Source organism: Oryzias latipes, chromosome 17, assembly GCF_002234675.1.
Source record: "Oryzias latipes chromosome 17, ASM223467v1".
NCBI lineage: Eukaryota > Metazoa > Chordata > Actinopteri > Beloniformes > Adrianichthyidae > Oryzias > Oryzias latipes.
The window spans coordinates 8965577-8989428 of NC_019875.2; the positions used below are offsets into that span (position 1 = coordinate 8965577).

Consider the following 23852-nt stretch of genomic DNA (forward strand, 5'->3'; position numbering starts at 1 on the left):
ATCATACATGTCTTCCATGCACGACACGTCTACAAATACAGATGGTAGCTCCTCCCACACGTGTCAGGAGCATCAGGTTTATGAACGTATTTTTAGACAAGCGTCGAGCAGTGAATTTGACACGCGCCAAAAGAGAGGCAGCAGACCCAAATTTGACACGTGATTCACGTTTGGTGTGAGCGTAGTTTTAGACTTTCAGGATATTATTTCAACTACTAGCCTACATAAGGTTTACAAGTGTTTCTTCAGTCACTACTTACACTTGTGTTGTGATACAAAAACACGTAGTGATCACAAAAATGAACCATTCGGAAATTGTCTTTTAAGTGAAGACAGTTCTGTATTTAAGTGAAGAAAAGTGAAAAAAGTGAAGGTAAATCCAGCTCACCTCAACGTTGAACAGTGTGGATCCGTATCCCTGCCACTCCTTCACCAGACCCATGTACTTGACCATGGCCTGCTCCTGGTTCATGCCCTGCAGTTTCTTCCACTTGTCCACCACGCTGGTCTTCACCGCCGCCGTCTCTTCTCTCATCCACGCCTCCAAGCTGTTCTCCTCCTCCAGCTTCTGCCGACTCATGGAGCCGCTCCTGAAGCTCCGCCTCAGAGTTCCCTCCAGGAAGCTGGAGCGCTTTCTCTCGGACGTCCCCGACCGCTCAGCCACCGAACCGGTTCCCGAGGCGAAGGATTTGGCTGAGTTCTGAACCCGGGCCCGTAGGCGCGCCATGGGGAACACCTGCGACATCTCAGGGAAGCTGACCTGGGGGTTGTGGTCTCCCAGGAGGTACTGGAGCCTGAGGGCAGCCAGGAACTGCAGAGTCTCCTCTGGGGCCGGATACTGAGCACGGATGACCGCCTCATGAGCCTGAAGGAGGCAGAAAACACTCAACAAAATGCACGCTCAACTTCAGAACCTTTGGTGTACATGGACAAAGCCAGCCCAGAATTGATCCAACTTTTCTACCTGCTCGAACATGAAGGCGAACTCCACGCTGTCTTTGGGAACACTTTCCGTGTCTAAGAAGCAGTAGAGCTTGAAATAGAACTTCCAGCCGGTGTTGTTTTCCTCCGGGCTCGCAGACAGTCTGGAGACCGCAGAACGTTCAGGTTAACGTTCAGACGCTTGCCTCCGACTCCAGAACAAAGAGGCGGGGCCACTTACTTTTCGAACTTGGCGAGCACGTCGGCCACGACGGTTCGGCTCTCAATGGCTTTTTCCGTGGCGTCGTTGTGCTCGAACAGAGCGAACATGTTCCTGCTGTTCTCCATGGCCAGACCTCGGATCAGCTTCTCCACCACCTCCATGAAGAACAGCGATCACAAAACATCACTGCTACCACACATCGGAACATTTTTACAACAAAGTAAAACCCCCACATAGAGAAAAATGGTGTTTAGGACATGTTTATCTGATGATGGAGGACAACATTTAGCTCAAAAGTCCATTTCTGAGTCTTTCTTTATTGAAATCGTTGTGGATCAGGAGCAGAGAAGGAGCTGATGTTACATAGAAACTATGTAACAACAGCTCTCCACTCCGCTCTGATGAATCCACTTTCATCCACATTCAGACCAAATAATGCTGCAAACTAGAAGGAGAGTGTGTAAACAGAGAGCTCTCAGAAGTGGGGAGGGGAAGGGGGGTTGGGCTGTTCCACACCTACAGTCCCACCCACAACTCAGAGGTAGATTTCTAATGAACTCCTGCCGCTCTGCACAAACTATGTCCTAAAACACCACACAAGTGTTTATAATGAATCATAATGTAAAAATCAAATATTATTTAGACCTTGTTTTTGGTTTGTTTTTTTATATATTTATTTGGTTGTTAGATCTCAATTTTGGGGGGTTTTGCAGTAAAAAAAGACTAAATGTATTACTCTGGATTGTGTTTTTACATTGTTTCAGGTTCACCGTGCAATTATTGTGTAATACTGTATAATGAAACCAAATCAACCATTGCCACAAAAAACGGTTTTAACCCCTTCATGCCTGAATTTATTTCCAGTGATATAACAAAAATATTCTTTCGTATTTTTCCGTTCAACGTGATGCTAAACTAGGTAGACTTCTGGAATAAAAAGTATGTCGCAAATTAGAAACATTCGACATTAAGGGTTTAAGGATGAAGTAACAGAACAAATTGTAAAATAGAAATAAAAAGGTTCACACTAAGAAAGCTCAAATTTGTGAAAAGATTGTCTGCTTATTCTTCAAATTCCTTTGTATTTACAGCACAAATCTATAAATTTGAAGGAAGGCGGATGAGCAGCAGGGGTGCTTTTTTTTTTATATTCTTATTTTCGTATTTGTACGTCCTGGCAGTGATGTGACCTTTGGCTCTGTTGGAGTTGGTGACCTCTTTTTCACTTAAGACTGAACAGATTCATTTCCTGACGGCTCTTTGGTCAAACCCCCCGATGACCCGCCCGGCCCCCGACAGAGACGATTAGGCCCCGCCCACCTCTCCGGCAGTGGTGTGAGAGTTGATGGTGATCTTGCAGGAGCCTCCTCCGTGGCAGTGAACGGTGGTGCTCATGTCGTGTCGCGCCACGATGCAGCGGATCTCCTCGTGGGACGGCACGTTCTCCCTGCACCGAGTCTTCTTCAGAGAGTCCAAGGCGAACGCGGCGTAACGATCCATCTCTGTTCCGGGGAAGAGCTCCCGCGTCCTGCGGACGTCACACCACAGATGTTTCCATCTGACGCCGAAGCCTCTCATTTGCCCTTCCCACCCCTCTTTAGCAAACACGCTCACCTCCGCAGGTGGAACTTCAGATATCTGAGGATGCTCCTGCTGGGGACGAAGGTGCAGGACATGCAGGCCAGGATCTTCCACTTGCAGAGGTTGCCGGCGCTGTCGGGCTGCGGCGGCCGGGCCGTCTGCTTGATCAGCTGACAGTAGAGCTCGTCCCGCAGGGGTTTGAGCTCCTGGCCCGTCTGCAGGATGCCCTGGATGATGGGGATGGGGTCTGCCACCCCGTCCAGATGCTGGAGAGAGCTGAAGACCTTGAGGGCTTCCTCCTGCAGGGTGGTGTAGCTCCTGCTCCGGGGGGCTGAGCAGACCAATGAGGGGGTTAGTGGGAGTTCAGCTCATTCACGAGTAGATCTGTGCGACTCACCGGTGAGGTGGATGTCTCCGTAGGGCAGCGGCAGCAGTGGGGAATGCAGTGGGTGGTTGCTATGGCGAAGGATGGGGTTCCTCTTGTAGATCTGCTCCACCACCTCAGAGTTCAGGCAGTTTTCCTGCAGGCGGAGGAGCGCGACATCAGTTTTCCTGTTATGTGGGTGTCTCTCCTGCTTCCTCTCTGGTTGTTCTTACCCGGATGTCCAGGATGAGCTGCTGGGTGGGCGTGTCAATGGGAGCTTTGGTGTCGATGACGTTCTGGATGGCGTTGGCCCAACGCGTCGCTTCGGTCATCAGCTTACAGTAGAGGCGGTACGAGTGTTTGCGCCCGTAGACTATCACGTTCCAGTACCCTGTTTGGGAGCAGAGTCAGCTTAACAGACGCGCATGATGCAAGGCGCTTACGCGGTGGCTTGGATGGTCCTCACCGGTCTCCCTGAAGACCTTCTCGTCCGGCTGAACCACCGAGCACAGGCTGTTCAGCACCAGCGTCCCCAGCTTCAGGGCGCTGCGCTCCGAGCTCTTGTAGTAGTCCAGGGAGTTGTGGGTCAGTAGGAACCAGCGCTTCTTGAGCTTGAGCGATGCTTTGGTGCTGTTCTTCATCTCTTTGTGAAGCCAGCCTAATGGAGGAACAAGCAGTGGTCAAGACGCGCCCCGCCCCCTCCAGAGATGCAACAGTGGCAGGAGTCCAACCTCGGATGATGAACTCCTGTCCGTCCACGCGTGCGTCTCCTTTGGAGCGCTGCAGCAGCGTGATCCAGTGGTGCATCTCCTCCGGCGTGTCGGCGTTGCAGTGCAGCACGCGGTTGGCCGTGATCATGACGAAGGAGTTTGGGCTGCGAGGAGACAGTCGAGTTACATAATATAGAGTTTAACGAAGCTGTTGTAGCTCCAGAGATGAACTTTTCAGATAAAAGTTCCTTTTGGCTAAAAGATAAAGACAAATCCTGCAGCTCCAGAGCAAGTTCATCAAGGTTTTTGTAGAAGAATTGCAGTAGAAGAAGACAAGTCTAAACTCTGATGCAGAATAACTACTTATGGAATACAATATCCAGATTTACTGTTTTTATTTCTACAAACATAAAAGTTTTTCCCAGAAGGCTTTTCTGCTCACCGCTCTGGATTGTCTGACGCACAAACCGAATCGATCATCCCCACATCCAGCGTCCCCTGAGGAGACACAGATAAGAGAGGAATGGGTGACGGGGCCGGAGGTGCTTAATGACTTTGACCTTTCGTCGGCGCCCTGACAACCTGTCCTCCCACAGACGAGTCTGCAGAACAGAATTACATCAGGTGGAAATCTAAAAGGAAATCAGTTTCCTCATCATTTTTAACAGCCACCAGCCTCCTGCAGGGATAATGCAAGGTCTGCTAGTCAAGATGTGGAATCATTTCTGCTCACAGGAAGACATAGAGTGGGAGGAAAACCCATATTTTTATCACATATCTTCTCAATTTAGAAAAAAAAACAGTTTAGGTCCATCACAAAGCTGGAAACATAATATAAAACAGGCTACAATGTCGCAGCTTCATTTCCCAGAATGCTTTGAGTCTGTGCGTACTCACCACGGCGTTCTGGGGGTTGGCCTGCTCGTCGTTCATCTCCCTGATCTCTTGCTCCGTGGAGCCGTGGACCTGACTCAGCACGCTGAACCACTGACTGTAACCATGGAGACAACATCCAGTTTAAGCATTTGTTCCCTGGGAAACTCGTGGATAAAACTGCTCTAAAAAAGCTCCGGTTCAGCGTTTATCCAAACAGACCTTCAAGATTGATCAGAAATCGGATGAAGTTTCTGGTGAAACAAAATGCCAACAAAAATGGCGAGCAATATCGGAGCAAACCAGCCGTACAGTTTTGAGTCAGATGCCAGCTCAGACGAAGGAAATGGATCTATTTGTCTACATGTGGACGCATGACATTGCAGGGAGCTTGTGGCTCGCCGATCATAGCTTCTATGCTCCACCCACAAGCTTTTTTCAACTGCATTTTTTTCGTCTGCCCATTATTCACAATGATTTAAATAAAAGAAATACCCAGAAATTTACCCATTTTAATTTGACTTTTCCTTTATATGAGAAAAATGCCACAAGAACATGTTAAAAACACCCAAAACAGCATTTTTTAATCAGAGTGGGGCATTAAAGATGCTTGAATAGCAGCTTTTATTTAGGAGTGGAAACTCACCTGGCATCCTCTGCAGACTCTGCAATCAGGTGGTAGGTCCTCTCTGGCATCACTATGTCGATGCCGTTCTCTTTGCCCGTGTTATCTATAATTTCTCTGGAAAAGAACCAAGAATTCTTGTTGTTCCGAAAAAGATCCGTCTTTTCACGACCAGGAACATTCGCTGTTCAGACATCTCACGGCCGGCTTACTTGGCGTCGTGGATGTCCAGAACCCCCTTCATCTTCTCCTCGCTGTCGTTCTCGAAGTACATGAGCTTGCTCTGCCGCAGCACGAACCAGCGCCGCCTCCAGTTGCGGCGGGACAGCGTGGACGAGCCCCCGCCCTTCTTGTGCAGCCAGCCCTGCTTCAGAGCCTCCTGCTTGGCCCGGAACCACAGGAAGGTCTCATCCTTCAGCACGCACCAGCGCCGCTTCCAGGTGTTCATCAGTCCGCCTGCGGGAACCAGGACCCCAGACTCATGTGAGCAAAGAACACGTGGAACTTGGACTGGACTACCACGGTTGTGGATTTGATGCTGCCTTGGATCATTATCCTGGCGCATGATCGTATGATTCGACCCTTCTTCAGACCCACATTATAAACCTTCCACCTCCGTGTTGAACAGCTGGCTTAAGACTTTCTTTTGTTTCTTTAAGCATCAACAATCTCTATCCTCTTAAAGGAAATTCCCTCAAAATCTCTATTTTTCTGGTTGTGTCCATTTCATTGATGCTCTTTAAAATGACTCCAAGTCCCATCAGCGACATTCATCAGAGGCCTGGGAGTACAGGTTGTCTTACGGGACATCCGCCTTACCTTTGATGTGCAGGAAGCTGTGGAAGTACGGCAGAGTGACGCAGCTGTAGACGGAGTCGCGGCGATATGATAGCTCGTCATCCGTGTCGAACCTGTCGAAGTCGTCCTCGCTGTCCTCAAACTGGACAGAAAAAGATTCAAGCCTAAGAAAACTGAAATGCTACTAATGTTTAATTGATCTGAAGAGTCAGGGTCACAAATAACTGTCAGGTTTGGATCACATTGCCACTGAATAAACTTTGATTGATTGGTAGAAAATACAGTGGGTCAACAACAACCTGCTGGGTTTACAAGGTAAATGAGTTTATGACTTAAATTTTACAGGAAATGGATAATGGTTGGGATCCACCTCATACTTAAATACCCTTTGGTCAACCATCCTTTGCTGTATCTTATGCACTGGTCACAGGTTTTTGGTTGTCCAGGCCCCTGGAGGACAGGGGTGTCTTGTAGTTCACTTGAGGCTTGTATGACCACCTTAAGGTACGTCATGAAACTGGAACGTACCATTGTTATGCGTGTGGTAAGTACTTGTAGGGATAATGGAAGTTGTACTTATTTATGACGTATGAGTGACGCAATCGTACAGGCATTTTTGTTAGTAAGGTGGAAGTAGTGGGTTCTTACTGATTGCGCGCAAATGCTAAAAACTACGAATCATTTGCTAATTTCTAACAGTCAGGCTGCACAAAAAGAGCATGCACTTAAAGTTACAGTCCCATGATTTGTTATCCGCAAATGCCATCGTGCTTGGGGGTATAACCCCCCAAATCCAAACCCTTAATGCTGAATGTCAAGCAGGGAGGCAGTGGATCTCACTTCTAGAGTCTTTGGTATAACTTGACCTGGATTTGAACTCACAACCTTCCAGTTACAGGGCAGATACTCTAACCACAAGCCCACTGAGCTGCAATGTTTACACATGTAGTTCATTTTATTTGCTAAATTTACCAGAATCAGATTAGTATTTGGTAAATTCAGTGGAAACTGATATATTTTTTTAAACCTTATCCACTGTATTTTCATCAGAGCCCTGCAGCTCCAGTCTACATGAGTGAAATAGAGACTAATCCCCTAAAAACTGACCGATGACTGAGCCCCCTCTGAGCTGAAGCGGTACGCCCCCGAGCTGTTGTACGTCCCAACAGAGCCGCGATAATCGGGGGACCACTGTTCGCTGCGGGGGTTGGAGAAGGCCATGCTGCCGCTGGAGACGATGGCGCCCTCGTCATAGTCGTCCTGGTCGTAGTCGGAGTCCTCGTCCGGTGGAATCAGCTCCACCAGGTCGTCGGACGGCGCCTCCGACTCGGCCTTGGGGTGTCCGTAGGCCGAATCCCCGCTGGATGAGACGCTGTGGCAGGCCGGGGGGCCGGCGGGTGGGGGCATCGGCTGATGGAGCAGGGTGGTGGGGGGCAGGGCCGGGATCGCAGCCTCGTTGGCGTATGGGTCTTCCTCAGAGGAGTCGTCGCTGGTTCGGATCCCGCTGGTCCGCTGGCCGTCCGAATGGCCGTGCTCGCTGGGGTTTGGCGAGTCTTTGAACGCCTCATCATCCGCCCCGAAGCCCTCATCCACCTCCTCTTCGTCGGTCCTCCTCCTTGTTCCATTCTGCTTCGCATCTTCTTCTCCCACACCCAAAGAGCTCTCAATGTTCCTCACACATTCGTCGATCTCGTCAAAGTTCAGCGAGTCCAGGAACTGTTGCGCCGCTTTGCAGGCTTCGTCCTCCAGCCGCCGGAGCTCCTGGTCGCGGAGGCGCTGGAGCCGATTCAGGGAGGCCTCTGTCAGGGACAGCTCCTGCTGCTCCTTCTGTCTCTGCAGGGCCTGGATCTCCCGCTCTAGCCGCAGGATCTCCTCCACCTGAGACGCTTCGTGAGGGCGGATCGCTTCCTCAGCAGACGCCTCCTCCAAGGTGTCTCCTGATGCCAGCTCCTCCAGGATCTGCGGGGACGCCGCTGCTTCTTCAACGGGAGCCTGAGATGAAGCCGAAGACGCCAACTCCTCTCGTCTTCTGGCTTCTTCAGCCTGAAAGCAGAAAAACACAAATCAAACTGCTTTAGAGATTTCAGCTCAGCTTTGCTAGCATGATTCGACATTAGCAATCAGTTTGAAGAAGCTAATTTGAGGCCAATTCTTTAGCATGAAACCAAAAAACCAGCTAGCATCATTAAGCTAATATGTTTGACTCTTTCAGTCAGTCTGGATGTTTGTTCACGATACCATGTTTTATTTAAATGCCAAACTTTGAAGGAATGAAGGAGGTCCATGCCAACGGTCCCGCCCACAGCTCAGAGGTGAATTTCTAATGAACTACTGCTGCTCTGCAGAAACTATGTCCTAGAAAATATGTTGGTTTTCTATCTAAAAATGACAAAATCATAATTAAAAGCCTTTTGGCAACGCTTTGAAATTATATAAAATATGATCCGAGTGGGACCTTAATGTTGCACAAGCTCCCTGTTCAACTAGCTTGAGCTTTTCCTCTATTAGGTTTCCTGCTTTAACACCGTGGCTGGCTGTCGTGTTCTGACGGTTCCTCCGTCAGACTCAGGCGTGAGCCTGGAGAGGATGCAGGGTCTCCATACCTCTCTGCTGAGTCTCTCGGCCTCCAGCTTCTGTCTCTCCCTGCACACACAGAATCAAACCACAGCCAAACGTCAGAAAAGTTTCCAAAATTCATGGAAGACGTTTCTGCCCTCAGTGGGAACATCTTCAAACCACAAAGCAGAAAACAGACTTCTGCATTGGAAAAATGTGCAGGTTAAATGGTGAAGAGACAGATTTTCTATGAACACAATCCTGAACTTCCCACCTCTCCAGCTCTTCCTCCATCCTCCTGCGGCGCTTCTCCTCCTCCCTCCTCCTCCTCTCCTCCAGCAGCTGGCTGTAGGCCCGGCGGGCGAGCTGTCCCCGCAGACGCTTCTGGAAGGTGAGCGCCGCCCAGCGGAGGAGCAGGAACCTCCGCCTCCAGTAGAAAGCCCTGTAGTTCTTCTGAATGACCACAATGCACTGCAGCAGCTTCCTGTACTGCTTCCTGCGTGGGTGACAGCAGTGTTGGAGGCTTTCCTGAGTCAGATGGCGAGTCCGAGTGCGGACACGGAGCCGTACCTGGCCACATAGCCCATGACGTGCGCCTGGATGATCATGGCTGCTTTCAGAACCTCCACCTCCCTCTGCTTCTCCAGACGGTGCTCCAGAGACTCCTGCAGGAACACCTGAGACCAAAGGATACCAATAATCCAAACTAAACCCTTCTACTTTTAAGTTTTTCCATACATGTGAATGAAACCAAAGCAGATGAAGGTGAGAAACTCATCAGGATTCCGTCTGAAGTGGGAACCCAGTTTGGGTCTTTGTTTGTGTAATTTTGGGCTTCTTCCTCTAGAAGGGGGGACTATGAGCAGAAATTCAGAGATACTTGAACTCCTCGCAGATGTTATTCCAGAACAGGCAACAGGCGCCTGGCAGCTACTGGCTTTTATATGTCCATGGAGGACAGGAATGAGGTTACGACCAGGATGGAGGTAATACGCCTCCTGGATCTGTGCTACCCCAGGACCAGGGTGTGGGCAGCCTCCTTCCGATGAAGATGAAAAGAATATGGGAGTGACCCGTCCTCCAGATCTGCACCCCGAGGCCCCCTTCCTGGAGTAAAAACGGAAGATTCTGGACCGTGAAACTGGACGACCAAGCACGACGCTTAGTCATCAAAAAAAGGGAAAGGGAGATGGATCAGCGGAGGAGTGTGGTCGCAAAACACCCCTCTCTGAGCTTAGAACCCCCACTTACCCTTTTTATGAAGCCAAAAAGTGCTAAAAAGGATCGTTATTACCTTTTGGAGGAGCATTTGTCTTTATCTCCAGGGCCTGTTTAGTGGAGTTTGCATGTTTTATTGTTTTTAGTAGAGCTTTTATTGATTTGTATTTGGGTCTCTGGTTATTTTGAACAGATGAAGGACTCCACGTGCTTGACAGAACCTCGGACTCCAACGGCAGAGGAATGTGTGGCAAATTGTACATTATAAGCTGTTCTCCCTCTATCGAGCCTGGCCAGGCTTTCATTAGGGGCATGGCGATGAATCGATTTTTGTTCCTAGGATGAAACCAGATCAATCTGTCTGAGGCAGAATGTATCAACCAATACCATTAAAAATGAGATCAATCAATAATCAAATCCAAACTGGAAAATACCATTTGGAGTGAGACATTGTAGGTTTCTATGATTATAATGTAAAAACGACTAAATGCATCACAGCAGACAACACACCCCAAGACAAAAAAAGGAACACTTTGACTTTAGCAGTCATGTGACCATACAGTGTGCTAGAATGTTCTAATCATGTTCCCTATAATGTTTGTTTGTACACATATTTAATTTACACTTGATTATTGTGCGAGAAATGCAAAATCTGGTAAAAGGTCACCTGATCTGTTCAGTACCAGGAATTTATCTCACTGGTTGAAGTTTTGGCTAAAGATGTCCTGGATTGATTTTAAGTCAGTGAATCGGATCATTTAAAAGAACCCAAAATCCAAAGTGAATCAAATCGTCAACCACGCCAGTGAATTGAATCGTTGTCACACGCTTGGTTGTTACCCTGCTCCCAGCTGACCTGATCTGTTGTTGTGCTTGACTTTGTCACAGCTGCATCCTCAGCAGCAGGGTTGGTGAGAACGATTCCCAACGGAGCTGAAGAAGCCCTCATAAGAAGGCATCTTCAGCCTTTTAGCTTTATGGTTTTTTTTTTAATGAAAACTTAAAACCATGGACTGGGGCGGGACCTAATTCTGATCGCCTCGAAGCTAAAATCACTCCTGACAGTCACGCCACGCTAACTCACCACAATCGATCCAACTAACTAGACCAGGGGTCGGCAACCGGCTACTCCGGAGCTTTCATTCCTGTGCTGCGGCTCTCTGTGTTTTTGTAAAATAACTATCATGTTATTTATACAGACTGGCGAACTGTCCAGGGCGCCCCCTGCCTTCGCCCATAAGTGGCTAGGATAGGCTCCGGCAGCCCCGTGACCCCGAAAGGGATAAAACGGCTGAAGATGAATGAACTATCATGTTCTCAGATTGTCGTGGTGCCTTTAACACCGTCATTTAGAGCGAGCGGGCAGGAGGGAGACAGCAGCGTGAACGCGCGGAGGGGGCGTGTCTGCAGCTGTGAACGCCGACCAGAGTCTGTTATGGGATGGAAAGTTTTTCTGGATAGAGTCAGTGATAATCTCATCATAGGGGGACACATGAATGCCCCCCCCCCCAAATCCCCCCCTCCCCAGACCAAAACCACCCATTTCCGTGTAAAATAATTTAAATTTTCTCTAGGGCGCCCCTACTATCCAGTCACCTTGCTGCTATGATGTCCGTATGTTGCGCTGTCTGTGTGGTAAGTGCTGGGGGGGGGGGTTGCACACAGGGAAAAACAGCAAACAGGTAGAGAGGTGGGGGCGGGGCTTAGACTCACTGCTTCTGATTCCAGACACACTAACAGCGGCTTCCTAACAAAAATTGTTGTCATCCATTAAATGAATATAATTTATTGGGTTTACTGGATTTAAAGAAAATGAATAAATAGAAATGAGTCTGCATCAAAGTGAATTTGTTTCCATCATCTCATTCATCTGAACTCTGGGTGTTTGACAGACGGAAAAGTCCATTCAAAGTTGTGGAAAATGGAAAAAAGATCAAAGGAAACATCACACTCATAAAGAATTGAAATAATTAGATTAAATTAATATCCTGACAGCATTTTGAATCAATACAAGTATTGCCAAATGAAGTATCGCGATATGTCGGCAAAAACATTTTTTCCAACACACCTAGTGTTGCGGCTCCCTGTGCTTTCATTTCTGTGGGAAACTGATCCAAATGTCTCTTTGAGAGGTTCAGGTTGCCGACCCCTGATGTAGACTGACCAAAGATGGTTTTGCTGTAGTCCATTAGAAATTCACCTCTGAGTTGTGGGTGAGACTGTCCATGGGGAGTAAGCCAGCACTCATTTCCCATCATGCCTTTGTTTGCACTTTCTCTCTCACTAGTGTACAACCCTTCACAACCCCAAGCTAACATTACCGGTGCAACAAAAATGGCGAGCAATCTGGGAGCCATCCAGCCGTGTAGTTTTAAGCCAGATATCAGCTCAGACGAGGAAAACAAAGACGTACACGGCTCTAGTCGTGTAGAAGTATATGCATCAGAATGAAGAGACGATTTTTCCGTAGACTCTATGTCACTGCTACAAGCTTTTTCCAACGCCATTTTTTTGTCTGCTCCTAATCTACAAGTATATGAATAAAGACATACTCAGAAATGCAGGTTTAATTTGACTTTTTCTTAATAAATGTCCTCCTTTCATGAGAACAAGAACAAGCTAAAAACACCATTTTCATCTGAATGGGTCTATAAGGTACGAGCATCAGGGAAACTGCGAGACACACCTGCGCCCCCTTAAGATGTGGCTGCTCCTCTCTACCGCCCAAAACCCCCCCAGCACCCACAACCGCCCCGTATCGGTACATGTGGCCTTAACAGCAGTATTGTAAGTATTAGGGTGGCAGCATCAGCGGTCTCAGAAAAACCTGGATGTTTGACAGTTTTATTTTCTTCTCCGACATTTAAAAAATGGATGCTACCGCTGTGGTACACAGTCTCTTCATCATAACACCAATGTGCTGGAGTGAATCCCACACAGCCTTCAGCTTCACGCCTGTTCCAGCCACAGTGGGAATAAAAGATTAACAACCCCATTAGAATTTTAAAAAAGGGCCTGTGTGCTGTTTTAAAAAAAGAAATGTAATGAAACGTCCGACACAGCCTTCCAGAGGAAGAACAGAAATGAACAAATCCAAATCCTCCTCTCCTTTTGTTCCCGCTGCTAAAGACTGCAGATTTCTGCAGATGGGGGGGGGGGGGGGGGGGGGGGTACTCAGCCACATCCCTGAGTTAAAGAAAAGAACCCACTTCCCAGCACCGCTGCAGGAGCCGAACGGGGCTCCACTGATGCGGGAGCCGGGCCCTCTGGAGGCCGCTGGGGTTAATCCGATTAGGAGGGAGGAGGAGAGTGAGAGGCGCCACGGAAGTTACGGCGCTAAGCAGTTCGTCACGGGTTAACTTGTCACTTAGGAGCAGGATAAATAAGTAGGAGTCCCGCCCATTGACTGTATATGAGAACTGGACAGAGTGACCCCTCCCACCTGGCATTCCATCAGGAAGAACCTGCTGCAGAGAAGCCAAAATCCCAAAGACTTCTATAGAGAAACAAACAGCTGTACTCAGTCATTCTATTGGTCAGAATAACTATTTTTCATTTTCTTGCTAATCCAAATATTTTCTTTCTGTAGGGTAAGTTATTCAAGTTATAAACTGATAGAAATCAGGTGCCGCACATGAGACCATTTGATTGACAGATTCTCCAGAGCCTGCTTTCAAGTGGAAGGGGTGTGGCCTTCCAACAAGTTCACCCCTGATTGGTGAGAGTGGTTCCCATAGAAACGTTGAATCAATCCGACTCGGACAAACCAGTGCTGAGTGTCGATTTCAAAATGGCGCCTGAATGACCTGTATTTGGTTGGAGCTGGAAGTAAGTCCTTTTCTGTAGTTGAGGTCACGCTCACTCGGTCCAGTTCTGTTATACAATCAATGGTCCCGCCTCACATGAGCGGACACAGCGAAGCAGCGTCTGCACTGACGATGAGTTCCAGGATGAAATAACGATCCATCAAATCCAAATTTGTTGTTAGTTTTTAGGTAAGCATTCATTTATTAATAAAAGTCCACTTTTATTCACAATAAAACTAAATCTGGTTACACGAGAGAGAGAAAAAACGATGGTTAAGGGTGGAGAGGAGGCAAAAATAAAACGGTTTTTGGATCAGTTCTTTCTTCCCGTTTGACCTTCAGCATCAAACGCTGCTTTTCACACATTCAGGTGTGAAGCCTGAAGCTTAACTGCATCCGCTCCAGAGGCAAACATCACGCCAGCGTTAAGCTTCCATAGGCTCCAAAGAACCTTTGAAAGTACAAACTAATAAAGAGGATCCTGATTTATGGACAACATTTACTGAATTTTTGTCTATATTTCAACTCCTTTATATTTGGAACAGCGTTGGTCTTAAAACCAAAGCAGGAAGGATCTGGTCCATTTTGAATGATGTGTCACCATAGCAACAGAGAAAAGAAAGAGGTTTGCTTTTCACAATGTTTGTGTTTCAATTCAACTAAAAACCTCAGAGCCAGAAGCTTTCATGCAGAAGAAAGTCGTGAAAATTCAAATTAGAGCAAATGACAGAAAATTTACATTTAGATGCAACTAAAAAAAGATTGGATGTGAGCCTCAATTGTTTGTCTTTTCTCCTGATTTACTGACTTTTCCAGCTTTAGACTGCAGCTTTCCTTCACCTTTGACCTCATGAGTCTTCAGGATTATTTACTAGTTTTTGGTTAACAGCTGCTTTTCTGGCTGATGGGATGCAGATCTTCAATATGTTCCAAGGAAAACCAAGCAGCTTTTTTAAATGATTAAATGTTTATTTCCTATAAATACAGAAGGACGGTCAGTTTCGTCTTTAAATATCTTTAAATGTTTTTTAGAAGCTGCTTTCCTTTCAATTGTACAAGAAAACAAAAATTCTGAACTTCCATTGTTTTCTCGTGTTGTTTTTGGCTTAAAAACGATGAATAATTTTTTTTTTGTGTTGTGGTTCTGCTGAAAGACACAAAGGAATGAAACCGCGGTTTTCTTTGCGCTTTAGGGTTTAGGAGCTGCAGTGAAGCATCAACAGCTCCTGAACCAGAGCAAACCTCTGATCCTTTTAATCATTAAAATGCTAATGAGCTCGGTCTGATCCCCTCTGATCCTCCGTGCTGCTCCTGCAGGCGCAGGTCAGGCCGTGCCGAGAGGACGCCAGCACTGAACGCGGCGCGTGTGAATGAGCTGACTGATACCCACAAACACCTCTGAGGGCGGAGAATTGATTTAGGGGTTTACATGCCATGTTAGTTGGCTAACGGCCAATTGTCGACAGTCTGGAAGGTAAAGAGCGGACGGCAGTCACGATACACACTTGTTTTCTACATATTCCTGTTTATATAACAAAGAACTGCAGTGTTTTGATTAAATAGAAGCAAAAAAAAGTGACAGATCAGCAAAGGCTAAAGGTCGAAACCTGCTGCATTACTGGAGGAAACTCTGGACTCTTTAGGACTTTTGCTAACGTGAACTTTTATCTACCTTCTATACCTCTGCAAGTCTGCCTTCCAGAGATGTCTACTGACCTTGACTAAAAGTGTGAACATTTTGTGGAAAGAAGTGTTTGCTTTGAACGAGCAAATATGGAAAGAGTTGAAATATTTCTTGAGCAGGAAGTTTTTTTTAATGTTTTAAAGTGTATTATAATGTTCATTCCTCACTATAAACAATCCCATAGTGGTATTTTGATCCATTCATCAATTTCTGAGTATTCCTCTGAAGACCTGCAAAATGAGCACCAGCCCCTCCCACTCCAATAAATCGAGGGGGTTCTCACATTGTGACATCACAAAGTGAGAACAGCCCCTTCCAGGAAGAGTCTGCGCTGCCAGCACCGTCCCCAGGCTAACTGACACACCCACTTTCTCTGCGGAGCTAGCTGTGATCGGCAAAAACACCTTCCTTTTAGTTTCATTTTAAGTTTTTCGACGACGCTGCCAAGGCCAGCTCTAGGTTGACATCATGAAATGGGCGGCGCCCACACGGAGTGAAAGGCGGTGTCAGAGATCTAGTCGTCTTACTTCAAGATAGGAAAATGAGCTGCGAAAATAACTCATATTTTATATAAAAAAACATTCCTTCATGTGCCACTTCTTATATGGATATAGTTTACTCTGAAATGCTTGACGAAAGCATTATATAGGCGCTTTAAAATAATTAGATTTGACTGATACAACGCCAATGTGTGGGCGTGGCATCTCATTTGACAGTCCTAAAGACCTGATCTGTCCCTCCTGACACCCACTGACTGTATAAAAGATCTGGACTGAGTGTGACTCTATCCATTAAAAATGCTTTACTCCAAGTCCTAACCAAAGTCAATTCAGTCGTCAATTTTTTCACTTAACGGTTGCCGCCATGTTGGACCCAGACGTCGTCAGTGATTGGTCCGCGTCGGTCTGAGTCAGCGTTTCTATGGCAACCACTCTCGCTAAACAGGTGTGAGCTAGTTGGAAGGCCCCAACCCTTCCAGATAAAAGGGCAAACCCAAAAATCTCTGGATGTCACCCCTCTGTCCGTCAGCAGAAGACACACAAGGCCAGAAAGGTCAGAGCGCCACAGTCAAAATGAAGTGGCATCCACCGGCAGTGACGAAGGTCATGGAGGAGAATGCAGATCCAGCAGCTTTAGCCCCAGGCAGAGAGACGGGGAGGTTTAGCTGGAAGCCTCAGTGCCGACAGACAAATGCAAATCTGTTCTTTCAGAGAATCAGCACCTGAGGCGCACTTTCAGGTAATCCCACAGGGAAAATGGGTTCTTCCTCTCCTTTCCTCAACTTTTTATATCAATAGTAAATAGGTTATACCTACCAACGTTTGCCTTGAGAGGGATCATAAAAGCAGTGACACTCACCTTGGTCCGGCCCAGCTGCCAGCTTACACTGCTGCTGTCGTAGAGGTGCAGCAGCTGCATGCAGCGCCCCCTGGGGTCATCCGGCACCAGCACACCTCTCATGAGCACCTTATACCTGAAAAATTAGAAAAGAGGAGTTCAGAACAACTGACATATCACAACTTTCAAGAACTGTGATCTAGCAGATCAAACATATCTGAGTCTGCGCTGGCACACTTCTGTTTTTAACCACGCCACAGCACAGAAGACAGACTTGAACCGTCCCTTCAGATGAAGCCCGAACCTCCCAGCTTTGATGCTCCAATTAATTGGATTTTATTTTGAAAGTTTTAGGTACGACCCAGCTGTGGACTTCCTGTGGTTCATGATGAAGATATGGAGTATAACCAGCATTTGCAGCAGCAGAGCGTCTTTCTGAGGCACAAACCTGGAGCAAAAGTCCTGGAAGGGCCTCCGGATGGGAAAGCCGGTGCGGCGGATCTTGACGGTTTCCAACATGCCCGAGTATCTGAGCTGGTTCAGAACCACGGTCTGGTCGAAGTGGTCAGGCATCTGGAGAACAGAGTCAGAATCAAGAACCTTCTGCAGCGTTGGGTAATGGTTCTGATACCCCCGGCCCTCAGTAAGGCCTCAGGCACACCTGCCTTAGGCTGTCTGCGAGCGAAAAACTGGACAAACCTTTACGCAGGTCACACAGAAAGATATCATGGCCGTAGACCAGTGCTTCTCAAATAGTTGGGCGCGCCCCGATTCGATGCCAGGGGGGCGCGCAGTAGTAGCGGTTTTAGGCAAAGGTAATATGGGCAAATGTCCGGGGCGTAAATTCAACGGGGGTCGGTGGTGACAGCGGCTCAGGGCTTGGAAAAAATCTGCGTCACTATTGGTTTCCTATTATCTGTTATATGACAGGGTTTGCAACAGCCTGAAACTGTGAACTGCCGTCCCTGCAGCTGCTCCTGTCACACTGCTCCTGTGAGACGGAAAGGGGAGGGATAGTGGGCTCAAGCTGCAGGTGGAACGTGCACGTGGAGCGCTGCCTGTTGTGCACCACCAGGATCACCGCATGCCTGTAGATGACTCAGCTCATGCTAATAATGTCATTCTTTATGAACTATTGTAGACATTTTGATGACGTGTTTTTATTTTCCATCAATGTATTTTTTGTCCGCCTGTCATTTAGTTGGTGTCAGTATTTGACCGAAAGGCAGCAGGTAATACAGGAAAACAGCTGCACTTTAGGAGATCATAAATTAACAATCCATCATTTAGAAAAAAATCAGCACAATGTTTTTTACCGAAAAACGACTAAAAAAGTTAAATATTTTGGTGCTGCTGTGTTAATGTTTTAGATCAATTACATTTAATATTTATTGATTGAATTATTTTTCTCAGCATCAAATGGTTCAAGTTGGTCAAAATGTTTCTAGTAAATAAGAACTAACAGATTTTTTTGTTTCAGGCACTTTAAGCTTCTTTTCTGTTTTAGACTAGAACAGGGTTTCTGTGGCTAAATAAATGTAATATTTGTTGAAAATGGATTTCTATTGTTTTTCTTTCGTAAATGTTAGAAGAAAGAATTTTAGGTATACTTACACAATTTTTATAAATACTTACCTAATATATATTGTCGCTGTGTGTGTGTGTGTAAGGGGGGGGGGGGGTGCTGGGACGCGAAACATTTTCTTTTTCCTAGGAAGGCCTTGCAAAAAAATAATTAAGATGCACCATTCAGTAGAGCGAAAATGTTCCTATACATTTTCTACTGCGAGTAAAGTAGGTGAGGTAATGACTGGAGTCTGGCATAAGAGCACACTATGACAGCATCATCTGCACGTCATTATGAATACTTCATGATACATTTAGAACACATGCACGACAATGGTACGCTCCATTTTCAGGACGTACATAAAGGTGGCCTTAAGGCAACTCCAAGACCCACGGCCCCTCCTCTCTACGACCCTCCATGGGTCAACCCTGTACGTGTGACGGGGGACTAGTCTTAAACAGCTGATCCTCAAAGACCTGCAGATCTGTCATTTTTAGTCCATGACCTTCCAGCTCAAAGTCTCCTGCAGACTTTGCGGATTTAAATCCTCACCCTCAAATCTTAGAGTCCTGAAACCATTTTATAGAATAAAGTTCATGTTTATGATTATTATTCTGAAAACTAGCATCCCAAAACCCATGCCATGACAGGGCTGAAAGGACCCGCCCTTACCCCCCCAACACTCCGCACTGAATCACTGTTATCTCCACAGAAGAGTTAAAGCCCTTCTCCAGGGGACCCTCACGACCCCTAACCTCTGTGGGCATTTGCGGGGGCGGAGCTTCAAACCAGAGAGGGGGCTTTTATTCCTGATGGTAATGCTGCTTTTATCAGGCCCATCTTCCATGATAGTCCATTGATGGACCGCTTGAGAAGAATGGAGGCTGATTCCCCGGCAGGTCTTGACTGAACCACTGAATGGGGGCCTTTCACCCCCCAACCGGCCGCAGAGGAGACCTCGTCGGCTTCATTTGAATTTGCATGAGGACACGAGGCGGCGGCACAAGGGCCGGCAGTGTCCGGAAGCTGGCCCTGACCCAGCAAGTCTGTTTGGAAGCTTCTCCTCATTCCAGCTGAAGGAAGTGAAGACCAGTTGGAAGGAGTGTCACAGACGCACACTCCTGCCCACAAACTGGACAGTAACACAATGTGTGGGTGGCATGTTTACCACATTTTCTCACGCCGTCTCCTTTTGCATCCTCAAAGAGGCAAAAAGGTTCAACCCCAGTCAGGAACCGAAGCACCCAGGAAGTGTTTTCAGCGCTCATAAACCCAATAGAAACCCTACAGGTAGGGTTCAGACATGTTCACACCTCACCTGGTGAAGGTGTGTTTTCACACACTCTGGAGCTGAAGACTGAAGACCAAACCCTTGGGTCCAAAAGTCCGACTTTGAGGCAAAAAAACAAATACATTCCTAGAAACCTGTTGTCCTATCAACTTTCCCCTCCTACTTCAAGCTTTATGTCATGAATAAAAAAAAGGTCAAAGCTGGAGAAGAGAACATTCAAAGAACGTCAGAACGTTTCTTCTAAAAGCCAAACCTCTGATTGTGGGCGTGTCCCTGAGAAGATGCTCTCCCATCCACAGGCAGACCAACCAACTATAGAGGCCCAATGTCCAGTTAACACATTCAGAGGGGGCGGGGCCCTTTAAGGAACACAAAGGTGGTGGTGGGTGGGTGGGGTGGGGTGGGGGTATGGTAATCTTTTCCTAGAAGGGGGAGGCAGCTGTCAGGGGTAAAAGAAAACAGACTCACAATGAAACGGCAACTAAACTCTGCACACCCAGTGGGGGGTGGGAGTGGGGGTGGACCACACAAATCTGAGCCTTTGGGGAATCAAACCACTGTTTAAACTACTTTACCATATACATAATCATGCAGAGCTGAACTTTTACAGGATGTTTTCTGTGTATAAAGGTGAACATTTCTCTTTAGTTTGGTTTGATAATTGGGGATATGAACCATTTAGAAAATCATTTTTATTCATTTAAAACTAAAAAACACTTTTACTGTCAATCAATATGATCTATTTTAAAAGTTCTCAGTAGTCTTCTAATGATGCAGTTGTTGTTCTTTTAGAACATGGTTTCTGCAGAGCTGCATTAGTTTATTCTGATTTAAGAATAAGCAGGGAGCTTGTGGCCCGCCTGGTGGATTTTCTACGTCACAAATAAACTCCTTTTCCAACTTCATTTTTTCATCTGCTCCTGATCCACAACAATTTCAGATGCAATTTTGAGCTATATTTTTTTAAATACGTCCTCCATCGTCAGAAAAATGCCACAAGAACATGTTAAAAGCACTAAAAACATCATTTTCATCTGAGCAGGTCTTGAAGTTTGATGGTTTGGAAATGACCGGTCCTGATGCTGTAGAGGTTTTTCAGTCACACAGGGAGTTTTGATAGGAAACAAAAACTGACGATGATTCTTCTGACTGAAAGAACTTCTTTCTTTCAAAAATCTAAAGAACTTCTGACATTTTTCAGTTGACATTTTCACTCTCCCGAGAAGAGTGAACTGGTCTGGAGTTTGAAAAACCCCTTTGCAGCTGAAGGGCTCCGCTGACATCTGGCTAGATTCCAGAATCTGCTTGGGTTTGTGGGTTAAAGGTGGGGTTCTGCAGGGAGTATTACTGGGGCTCCTCCACAAAGTTAGGAGGGACTCCCCGGAACATTCTGCTTGGAAATCCAACTCCAAAGCATTTTGGATTCAAGGATTGCCCAGTTTGAAGAGGGAATCCTGAGTTTTAATGTCAGCAAGAATTTCAAACTAAATATAGTTAAATTTACTTGAAACGAAACAAAACTAAAAAATTAAAAAAAGGTATAAAAAGGATAATGTGAAGATTTCATATAAACACTTTAGTATTTTGAGTATAGGTTATTTGCTACTAATCAGTCTAAAGTCACACTCGTGTCACATTTCTTTCTTTCTAATGAAAACCCTGAAGCGGAAATGTAATCCAATTAAAAAGAAAACAGCTTTTTTTTGCAGAGCTGAATAAATGCTGCCCCCCCACACTCCCCCAGGCTGGATGACAATCCTCATCGGCTCCGTCGCTTCTGCCTCTTTAAATTTATCGGGATTTCTTTCTGGACTGAAATCCTTCAAGTCCAATTAAGGCGAAGATAAGCAGAGCATTGTGGGTCATGTCCCAGTTTAAAAATAAAAGCTTGTGTTTCATCAGGGAAGCTAACACAGTTCAACTGCACCCCCTTTTTGAAAAGTGCCCCCACATTTGATGGGGATCTATAACATTATTGTGGATGAAGCTGAATGCCTCCTGCAGCTCTGAAGCCTGGTCTGGTCCTGCAGATCCTTCTTGTCAATCAAAGATCAACACAGAAAAACCTGCTTTGGCTGCTGTCTGACTGCAAACTGCTGAATCCCCCGGAGTCGTACCACAACAACGTCAGCCCCAGAGGGAATTTAACCCCCCGTGCACCATGCAGGCACCGGCGAGCATGCATCAGGTCTCACCTTGCATGGCAGCTGCAGACTCAACAGGTCAGGGAGAAAGACGACCAAACTTCCAAGAAGTGCGGTGTGAGGCTCGCAGCCGCTGCTGAGCTCGGACTGACACAATCCCTCTCACGCTCTGTCACAGCCAGACAAAGGCTTTCAAAGCCACAACTCCACTCCCCACTTCCCTGTCAGTGTGAGTGAGAGCGGAGAGGGAGGGCTGTGGTTGCCATGGAGATGCATCTGCTGCCGGGGCTAATTTGTGCCGGCCACTCACGGTGTCCGTTTGTGTGAAAACCACTCGGCTGTTTACATTCAAACATGGCAGTTTACCACAGCGACTGCTGACTTTCTGCATCTACTCGTTTCTTCATGTCTCCTCCAGTTTCTCTCTTTATCTGCCTTCCTCTTCCTCTGCATGCATCTGTTTCTTTTGGCATTAAATAGTTTCAGGGCCAGTTATACACTTACTGCATCTTTTTGCATATACCTGATTCTTTACAACAGAGCAAAAAAGTATTCAGTCAGCCACCAGTTATGCAAGTTTCACTTAAAAAGATGAGAGAGGCCTGTCATTTTCATCATAGCTATACCTCAACTATGACTGACCAAATGAGAAAAGAAATCCAGAAAATTACTTTGTCTGATTTTTAAAGAATTTATTTGTAAATGATGGTGGAAAATAAGTATTTGGTCAATAAGAAAAGTTCAACTCAATACTCTGTTGTATACACTTTGTTGGCAATGACAGCAGTCAAAGGTTTTCTGCAAGTCTCAACAAAGTTTTCACAAGCTGTGTCTGGTATTTTGGCCCATTCCTCCATGCAGATCTCCTCTAGAGCAGTGATGTTCTAAGATATTGTGGGGCACACAGACTTTCAACTCCCTCCAAAGGTTTTCTATGGGGTTGAGTTCTGGAGACTGGCTAGGCCACTCCTGGACCTTGAAATACTTCTTTTGAAGCCACTCCTTTGTTATCCAGGCAGCGTGTTTTGGATCGTTGTCATGCTGAAAGACCCAGCCACGTGTCACCTTCAACACCCTTGCTGATGGAAGGAGGTTTTCACTTAAAATCTGATGATACATGGCCCCATTCATGCTTTCCATAGTCCCTTTGCTGAAAAACAGCCTAAAAACATGATGTTTCCACCCCCATGCTTTACAGTAAGTACGGTGTTCTTTGTTTACAACTCAGCATTCCTTCTCCTCCAAACACGATGAGTAGAGTTCTTACCAAAAGTCTCATTTTGGTTTCATCTGACCATAGGACATTCTCCCAATCCTCTTCTGGATCATCCAAATGCTCTCTAGGAAACTTTAGACGGTCCTGCATATGTACTAGTTTTAGCAGGGCGACCCGTCTGGCGCTGCAGGATTTGAGTCCATGGCGGCGTAGTGTGTTACTGATGGTAGCCTTTGTTCCTTTGGTCCCAGCTCTCTGCAGGTCATTCACCAGGTGCCCCGTGTGGTTCTGGGATTTTTGCCCACCATTCTTGTGAACATTTTGACCACATGGGGTGAGATCTTGGTCTTGTATCAGTGGTCTTGCATGTCTTCCATTTCCTAATATTTGCTCCCACAGTTGATTTCTTCACACCAAGCTGCTTGCCTATTGCAGATTCAGTGTTCCCAGCCTGGTGCAGGTCAACACTTTTTTTCTGGTGTCCTTAGACAGCTCTTTGGTCTTGACCATAGTGGAGTATGGAGTGTCACTGTTTGAGGTTGTGGACAGGTGTCTTTTATATAGATAACCAGTTCAAACAGGTGCCATTAATACAGATGAGGAGTGAAGGACAGAGGATCCTCTTACAGAAGAAGTTACAGGTCTGTGAGAGCCAGAAATATTGCTTGTTTGCAGGTGACCAAACATTTATTTTCCACCATAATTTTACAAATAATGTGATTTTAAGGATTTATTTTGTCTCTTATAGTTGAGGTATACATATGATACAAATTACAGGCCTCTCTAATCTTTTTAAGTGGGAGAACCTGCAGAATACATGGATGACTGAATACGATTTTTCCCCTCTATATGTTTCTCTGCACTTACCTACTTTTTAAGCATTTACCTGCCTAAGTCTGCATCTAACTATCTTTTTCTGTATTTACAGTTTGCAGGC

The 23852-nt window shown here is 46.3% G+C and overlaps 1 protein-coding gene across 1 annotated transcript in view; it reads right to left on the reverse strand.

The window, feature by feature from the left end:
• The window catches only part of myo10 (myosin X), a 117812-nt gene that overhangs the window by 2583 nt on the left and 91377 nt on the right, over positions 1-23852 (reverse strand). The window contains exons 20-39 of the mRNA XM_011486183.3: positions 17146-17270; positions 16719-16833; positions 9222-9328; positions 8926-9147; positions 8699-8738; positions 7203-8138; positions 6117-6237; positions 5510-5753; positions 5319-5414; positions 4697-4790; positions 4242-4297; positions 3821-3963; positions 3556-3747; positions 3323-3480; positions 3123-3246; positions 2759-3056; positions 2465-2672; positions 1163-1299; positions 965-1085; positions 389-865 (exon numbers count right to left, since the gene is read on the reverse strand). Of these exons, the coding sequence (XP_011484485.1) occupies positions 389-865; positions 965-1085; positions 1163-1299; positions 2465-2672; positions 2759-3056; positions 3123-3246; positions 3323-3480; positions 3556-3747; positions 3821-3963; positions 4242-4297; positions 4697-4790; positions 5319-5414; positions 5510-5753; positions 6117-6237; positions 7203-8138; positions 8699-8738; positions 8926-9147; positions 9222-9328; positions 16719-16833; positions 17146-17270 (4014 nt within the window). The remainder of the gene's footprint in view (positions 1-388; positions 866-964; positions 1086-1162; positions 1300-2464; positions 2673-2758; positions 3057-3122; positions 3247-3322; positions 3481-3555; positions 3748-3820; positions 3964-4241; positions 4298-4696; positions 4791-5318; positions 5415-5509; positions 5754-6116; positions 6238-7202; positions 8139-8698; positions 8739-8925; positions 9148-9221; positions 9329-16718; positions 16834-17145; positions 17271-23852) is intronic.